The sequence below is a fragment of the Lygodium microphyllum genome, chromosome 6, assembly GCF_053477565.2.
Source record: "Lygodium microphyllum isolate KBCC chromosome 6, Lygodium_microphyllum_v1.1.10, whole genome shotgun sequence".
NCBI classification, from domain to species: Eukaryota; Viridiplantae; Streptophyta; class Polypodiopsida; order Schizaeales; family Lygodiaceae; genus Lygodium; species Lygodium microphyllum.
Window position 1 is genome coordinate 34,457,709 of NC_141140.1, and position 7,726 is coordinate 34,465,434.

At 39.3% G+C, this 7,726-nt stretch overlaps 1 protein-coding gene across 1 annotated transcript; it reads left to right on the forward strand.

Annotated features, from left to right (window-relative positions):
- Positions 1 to 5,259: 5,259 nt before the first annotated feature.
- LOC148034452 (uncharacterized) lies at positions 5,260 to 7,484 on the forward strand. Its single transcript, XM_087679397.1, has 3 exons — positions 5,260 to 5,942; positions 6,418 to 6,581; positions 6,982 to 7,484. The coding sequence occupies exons 1-3, from the start codon at positions 5,635 to 5,637 to the stop codon at positions 7,275 to 7,277; spliced, it is 768 nt and encodes a 255-aa protein (XP_087535523.1). The 5' UTR covers positions 5,260 to 5,634; the 3' UTR covers positions 7,278 to 7,484.
- The last annotated feature ends 242 nt before the right edge of the window (positions 7,485 to 7,726 follow it).

Consider the following 7,726-nt stretch of genomic DNA (forward strand, 5'->3'; position numbering starts at 1 on the left):
TTCCACACACTCAATGAATATTAATTTTCAAGGAAAATCTATTACATTATATGGTATGCATGCATCTAATGTTTTTCCACTGCTTTCGCATACTCAAGCTAAACGTGCATTACGCAAGAGTAGTAAATCTTATCTCATTTGGGTGAATGAATTGCAAGTAAAAGAAAGTCATATGCACCCTAGGCATTAAGAATTTCTTGCACATTTTAAGGACTATTTTGCAGAAGACTTACCACCTGGTTTACCTCCTTCACGTCCAAAAGACCATAAGATAGATTTGATCCCTGGCACACAACCACCTTGCAAAGCACCATATAGGCATAACCAGATAGAGCAAAAAGAAATCCATAGTCAAGTTGAGGAATTACTAAATAGAGGATTGATTCGACCTAGCAGTTCTCCATTCGGTGCACCTGTTCTGTTAGTCAAGAAAAAGAATAATACCTATCGTATGTGCATTTACTATCGAGCTTTAAATAAGATCACTGTAAAGAATAGGTATCCTATTCCTAGAGTTGATGACCTTATGGACAAACTGCAAGGATCTGCTATATTTAGTAAAATAGACCTTAAGTCTAGTTATCATCAGGTGAGACTAGATAAGTCTGACATATTCAAGACTGCATTTAGAACACAGTTTGGTCATTACGAATTTTTAGTCATGCCATTTGGATTGACTAATGCACCTGCTACGTTTAGTAGAATGATAAACCGTATATTTCTGAAATATCAGTATTGTGTAATTGTCTTCTTTGATGATATTTTGGTGTTTAGTCAAAATGAGAAAGAACATTATGAGCATTTGTCATTGGTTTTTCAGTTATTAAAAGAAAATCAACTGTATGCAAATCCTGAAAAGAGTAAATTCTTTAAAACAGAAATTGAGTATTTAGGTCATATTGTATCCTCTGATGGAATTAAAGTCGATCCTAAGAAAATTGATGCAATATTGAATTGGCCTGTACCTAAAAACGTGCATGAGTTACGCTCATTCCTTGGTCTTGCTAGTTTCTATAGGAAGTTTGTACGTAATTTTTCATTACTTGCTTTACCATTAACCAAACTTCTGAAGAAAGGAATTGTTTATCATTGGACCGAAAATCAACAGAAATCCTTTGACTTATTGAAACATGCATTAACCCATGCCCCTGTTTTACAGTTGCCTGATTTTAATAGACCATTCTTTCTAGTAGTGGCCAATGCTAGTGGATCAGGAATAGGAGCCGTACTTATGCAAGACAATCATCCTATAGCCTATTCTAGTTCTAAGCTGAAACCCTCTGAGCTGAAATATTCCACATATGACAAAGAACTATTAGCAGTTGTACAAGCATTAAGACAGTGGAAACACTACTTAATGGGTTCAGAATTTATGATTAAGACCGATCAGCAAAGTATTAGACATTTACTTAGGCAACCTCAAATCTCTGACCATCATATCAAATGGGCCTTCTTTATTCAAAGTTTTCATCCTATCATTCAATACCAACCCGGAAAAGAAAATGTAGTGGCTGATGCATTGAGTAGAAGACCCGCCATTCATAATATTTCTGTCATATCTTTTGATTCTTTGATTGCTATGAAAGATACATATCATCAGGATATTACTTTTCATACTGATTGGAATAAATTAGTTCAAAATAATTTCATTCCTATTGATTCATTGTCATATAATGATGGATTTATGTTTTATGAAAAGAGATTGTGTGTTACAATTCCATTCCGATCTTTTGTTTTGAATGAAATTCATTGTCCCCCATATCAAGGTCATAGAGGTATCATATCTACCTTACGTACGTTAACTGAAGATTTTTATTGGCCGCATATGGATGCTAATGTATCTAACTTTGTTTCTGAATGTTTGATTTGTCAAAGAGTTAAGAGACATCATGGTAAACAGTATGGATTACTTATGCCTTTGTCTATTCCATCTAAACCTTGGGAACAAATTTCTATGGATTTCATTATTGGTTTACCTAATACTAAATCTAACCATGATATGATTTGGACATTTGTAGATAGATTTAGTAAACAAGCATATTTCATTCCATGTAAGAAAACTTTAACAGCATCACAAACAGCACAATTGTTTTTGAAAACTGTTTTACTAACCATGGATTGCCAAAAGTTATTATTTCAGATCGTGATTCTAGATTTTGTAACAACTTTTGGATTACTCTGTTTGCTAACCTAGGCACAAAGATTGATTTCTCATTTGCATTTCATCCAGAAACTAATGGACAAACAGAAGCCACTAACAGCACAATTCTAGATCTTTTACGTGCATATACTATTTCTAAACCTCAGACATGGGACACACATTTGCATTTATTACAGTTTGCATATAACAATACACCACACACATCTACAAAGAAAGCACCATTTGAAGTCATTTATGGATATAGATTATCTACACCTGTTGCATCTTTGTCTAATAGAATTCAGAGTGCTGATGATATTGCTAGTATGCATAACACTATTTTTGATGAGGTTAAAGATATGATTGCTAAAGCCCAGCAATCATATACCAAACAAGCCAACAAGAAAAGACAAGCAATGAATTTCAAAGTTGATGACTATGTTTGGTTGAGAATAGAAAAATGTAGACTACAAAGTGTAGATAGACATCCAGTTGTCAAATTATCCCCCAGATTCTATGGACCATTTAGGATCATTCATAAAATTAATGATAATGCATTCTAGTTAGAATTACCACCTCATTGGAAAATTCACAACACATTTCACATTAGTTTATTGAGACCATTTAGAGGCCAATTACCTGTACACCCTGTTTATGAAAACCCACCTTTATTAGAGGAAGAGACTGAAATACTTGAACCAGAAGCTATCATAGACACTGACTTTATGACCACTAGAACTGGTCGTAGGTATTCTAGATATCTAGTTAAATTTAAGAACCATCCTGTAGAGGAAGCACAATGGATGCATGCTAGAGACTTAAATGCTTTCCCCACTCTGTTAGCTCCACATTGAGCTAATAGCAATTGAGGTCAATTGCTATCCCACCCTGGGGGTATGATGCCAGGAGGCATATTTCACGGTTGATTTCGTGAGGTTTTACGGTGGATTCCGTAAACTTTGATGACTGGGGCTCATACACAAAGTGGATTCTTTGTGCGAGAAGTTGATGGGGACGCCTATCCTTTTCGGGCGTTTCATTAATTTAGTGTGTACATGGGTGATTCCATAGTGGGTGATTCCGCAAAATGCATATTAAATTAATAAACGTTTATGAGTTTAGAGTGCGTACTCGTAATAAATGAAGGTTAGGATTTATTTCTAACCAATTGATTTATTTATGTAGCTGAAGACTGCTAGGTATTCACTTCTGTCGGTTTAATTGTATTATTTTACTAACGATTGTGAATGCTTCAGTTGATCTGTAGAGATAGCAGCAGTGGCGGAGGAAAGCATTGGAGAATAGCGAGTATTCGATCTATGGATTATATTCTGATAGGCACCACGTCTATATTTTGTCATGCCTATTTATTGAGGCATCGATTATTTATTATTATTTTGTATGCGCATGGGCGCACGGTTATGTTATTTCTATTTGGACATTGTATTGGGCGTGCCAGACTCTTTGGGCACCGTCCATTAGCTTTATTCCTATTTTTGTGTAAAAGCAAACTCAAAAGCTAAAAGCTTGATATATTTTTGTAAATTGGGCTATTATTGAGCATGAAGATGAAATATACATAAAATACATGCTTTGTGAAGCGCTCACACAAGGCATGGGGGGAGATTGCACCCAATTGGTCTCTTGCTCTTGTCTTTCATGCTTTTTACCTTGTAACTTGTGCAAAAAGTAGAGTTCATTGTTCTTGGGGACCTTCCGGCATTCACTACGCGAGCATACAGCGTCCGATCTGCGCACCATAGAGGAGCTCACATTTTGAGAAATATACATCAAGCTCCTATATTTACTCTTCTACATTGATGCCAAACTAAAGCATACAAATTGTACTTGGTCTTCAATTTCTTGATCATTTCATTAAAGATTTTGAAAGATTATAAGATCTTTTGACATATCTACTCAGAGTACTCTGTTTAGATCTCCACTACTTGGAGTTATCTTGTAAGAAATTCTTTTTTTGTTTTTGAGGATAAAAACATTGATGTGGAGATGGATTGTGATCAAATAAATTTAGACATGTATTTTTGAGAAATATTACATAAATACTTGGTGCTACATTGGCCCAAGAATGAAAAGATGTAGCAGACTATTCTTCATATTTACCATAGCATAATATAAGATCAAGTCTCTTCATCTTCACCTACTTGTCAAGCTTTCATGGTTTCTTCTCTCTTTTTCTATTATTGTTCCTATTATAATATATTCTCTCTCTTGCACTCTCATTCTCTCTCCCCTCTAGCTCAACCTCTTACGACTTCTTCCTATATTATTAGAGGGTTTTCAATTTAATGTATAGAAATCTAAGAGGATAGCCACAAAGAGAGAGAGAGAGAGAGAGAGAGAGAGAGAGAGAGAGAGAAAGAGCACATTCATGCTAATACCTATACATGAAAACCATAGAAAGTGTAGGAAAAGATAAGGGAATGGTTGACATATGGAATAAGGGACATTTGGTAAGCATTAAGGTATTATAACTATTTATAAGGCAACATGAAAACATTGAGTAGTTCACATAGTGTAGGATCTAATCTAGAGTAATTCAAAAGTTTGTTGTATGCTAAGGCTTTCACCTTTACACATGGGAGGGGAGAGAGGGAGTGACAAGAGAACCACCCTGCCCAGCCCCCCCCCCCCCCCCGCCCCCCCAGAAAAAAAGAGTATTTGTGAAACACCACCCTAGATGAAAATTGTCATGTGTGACATGGGTTAGGGTGCATTGCATCTTGAATGTTTGTAGCACTCGTGCCAAGACCATACTAAGAGATGTAGCACCTAGTAATTTATAGTAATTGCATCTTGAACGTTTGTAGCACCCATGTAAAAACCATCTTAAGCGATGTAGCACCTCGTAATTTCATAGTAATCGCATCTTGAATGTTTGTAGCACCCATGTCAAAACCATCCTAAGCGATGCAGCACCTCGAAATTTAATAGTAATCCAGTGTAAAACGTTCAGCTGTTCAATGTTTTACCTTTAATATAAGGCGCATCATCATTGTAAGGGCGAATAAAGACAGCAGCCGAAGCCCTGTATCAAAAGTAATCGTATCGAACCTTCGAATGAGTATGAGTGTGGTCGCAGGAAAAATAGGCTGCCAAGTGGGGAAGCCAGGCATCTGGACGCGTGGCCGGATACGAGGCCGCCACGTATCAGTTTGTAGCAGGTTTCTATTTCTTCTGAGACAACGCACAGCAAAACCAAGCAAGCCGACGAGCAAAGCAAAGAAAAGAGCCACGAGGACACCGTAGGAAGAAGGAAAGTAGCGCAGAGGCTACATTAATCCTCTCCGCCTTCATCATCTGGTCCTTAATCTTCATCATCTGGAGAAGTAATTTGGGTGATCTTCTTCATCACGTCATAAGATCTGTTCTTCTGAGATCTTAGCTTCTCTGTCTCTTTCTGTGTCTCTCTGTGTCTGTGGCATCCCATATTCAGCTTTGATTTGCTGACTCCTCCCCAGAGGCATATAGCAACCATGGGTCTGTCCAAGCGGTTCCTTCTGGCCCTCCTCTGCTTGGCGATCGTCGTCTCCGCCAGCAGCTCCTCCTCCTCACAGGAGGAGCAGCAGCAGCAGCAGCATGAGGATGGGGCCTCTTCCTCCTTCAAGTCCTGGATGAACTGGGCTCAGGGCAAGCTTCGCAGTAGCACCATCCCCGGCGCACGCAGTACCACACCTAGCACCGACAACCTCAAAGCTGGCACTCAAAAACTCCAGGACACTAGCAAGTCTTGGTCCTCCTGGGCTTTTGAGAAGCTCAAGTTCTTCACAGGCAAAGCTTCCAAGTATGTTGCCCTGTTGTCTTAGTGCCCTATAATCTCACTCGGGCACAGTATAAGTTTGTTTCTTTTCTCATGTACGCACTTGTAATTGCATCCGATGATTCTCAGGAATTCATAGTCTTGATAGTAGCACGTTAAGATCGAATGTATGCAACATTGCTCCTGGTGGATACATATTAGGCAGGTACAAATGGATTGAAAATATGAAGTCGCTGCTTGGCTTCGATTGCAGCAGCTGTGACAGCTACTGAATAGCCTTCATGTGACAGTTGCTATCATGTCAGTTCGTTGCGTGCATGCCCATGTCTTGGGTCAATGTAGCAGCTATGGTAGATGCGTATTGTTTCATGTGTTACCTATGTCCAGTCTGGCAGATGGGGGCTGATCAACAAGGCATTATGCTACAGCTAAACCTGGATTTTCTCAAATGGTCAGTTTGCCAGAAGCATTTGTGTAACTGCTTTGCTATGCTACACAGGGATTCTGGTGAGACCAAGGAATATGGGAAGGAAAAGCTGCAAGAGGGACAGCGTGCTGCAGGCGATGCATCCAAAGATGCCAAAGACAGAGTCGGTCACGCATCTAAAGATGCGGCTGAGAAGGCTAAATCTGCCAAAGACGACGTTGCAGACTATGCAGCAGGTACATTCCCTAGGGCCCTTAATTCACCTCACAAGGGGAAGGCCATGTTAGGAATACTCATTTATACACTCTCTTCATGTCATGGTGGGGGTCAAACGTGTGGCATCAGGATGATTTGGAGTGTGCAAGTAATTGTGGGAATTCAGATGTCATAAGATGGTGTAACAATTTGGAAGATCTGGTTTCTTGAGATGGTGAAGCACGGTTTTGTATCATTAACCTACTTTCAAGTACCACGGTTTTGTATCCTTAACCTGTTTACTTGCACTTGAAGTAATCGTGGGGAAGACATATTTCTAAGATGCTGTATCAAGCTGAATGATTCTACTACTGCATGATCAATATAATTCTGCATGCAATGTTCATTCTTATCAATGCCTGTCATATGGTGCGGTAACAGAAAGCAAGGCAAAGGCTGACAAGAAGAAAAAGGAAGCAGCACAGAAGGTAGGAGAGGCCACAGAGGCAGTCAAAGGCAAAGCAGAGAAGGCAAAAGGGCGGATGGAAGAGGGAGGAGAGAAGGCGAAATCATATGCGGGGAGAACGGCAGAGCGTGCTGGGAAGGTGGCGGAGAGCATGAAGGACAGCATTCTGGAGCAGGCAGAGAAGGGGCATGAGGCTCTCAAGAGCTATGCTGGCCAAGCTAGCCATAAGGCGCACGATGAGCTCCGTGGAACTCAAGAGGCTGAGCTGTAGATCATAACAACCTGATCTTGTCAGCACAGATGATTTGCTCCTCAAAGCTTGTGTAATTACATCCCTTTGTTCTCGTAGCATGATTTCCATTTTGCTGAATAAAAACAAACAATTAGCTTTAGGCCTGTATAATTTATGGTAATGCCTTTGCTTTTTGACTGTACTATGATGATTCTATGCTGGAAGTGATGTTGTGTTTAAATGGCATATGCTTTTACAATTGTATAGTGATAAAGTGATTATTCTTTAAAAAATACCCTTAGTTCAGATAAGTGGCCTACTTTTAGGGAAAAATGCTAATGACAGTTCATCTTGAGTTGGCCATTCCTCGCCCCCCCCCCCCCCCCCCCCACCCCGCAAAAAAAACCCAGAAATAGCCAAAAGCGCCTAAAATGCTTGTAATGCTGATTGCATCCTTTTAATGGTGCTCTATATAATAGAATACTACT

What these genes read in the sequence shown, in the direction of transcription:
- LOC148034452 (XM_087679397.1), top strand. Translation starts at nt 5,635, where the DNA reads ATGGGTCTGTCCAAGCGGTTCCTTCTGGCCCTCCTCTGCTTGGCGATC. An exon ending in TTCACAGGCAAAGCTTCCAA is followed by an intron (nt 5,943 to 6,417) that starts GTATGTTGCCCT and finishes TATGCTACACAG; the next exon opens with GGATTCTGGTGAGACCAAGG. An exon ending in CGTTGCAGACTATGCAGCAG is followed by an intron (nt 6,582 to 6,981) that starts GTACATTCCCTA and finishes GTGCGGTAACAG; the next exon opens with AAAGCAAGGCAAAGGCTGAC.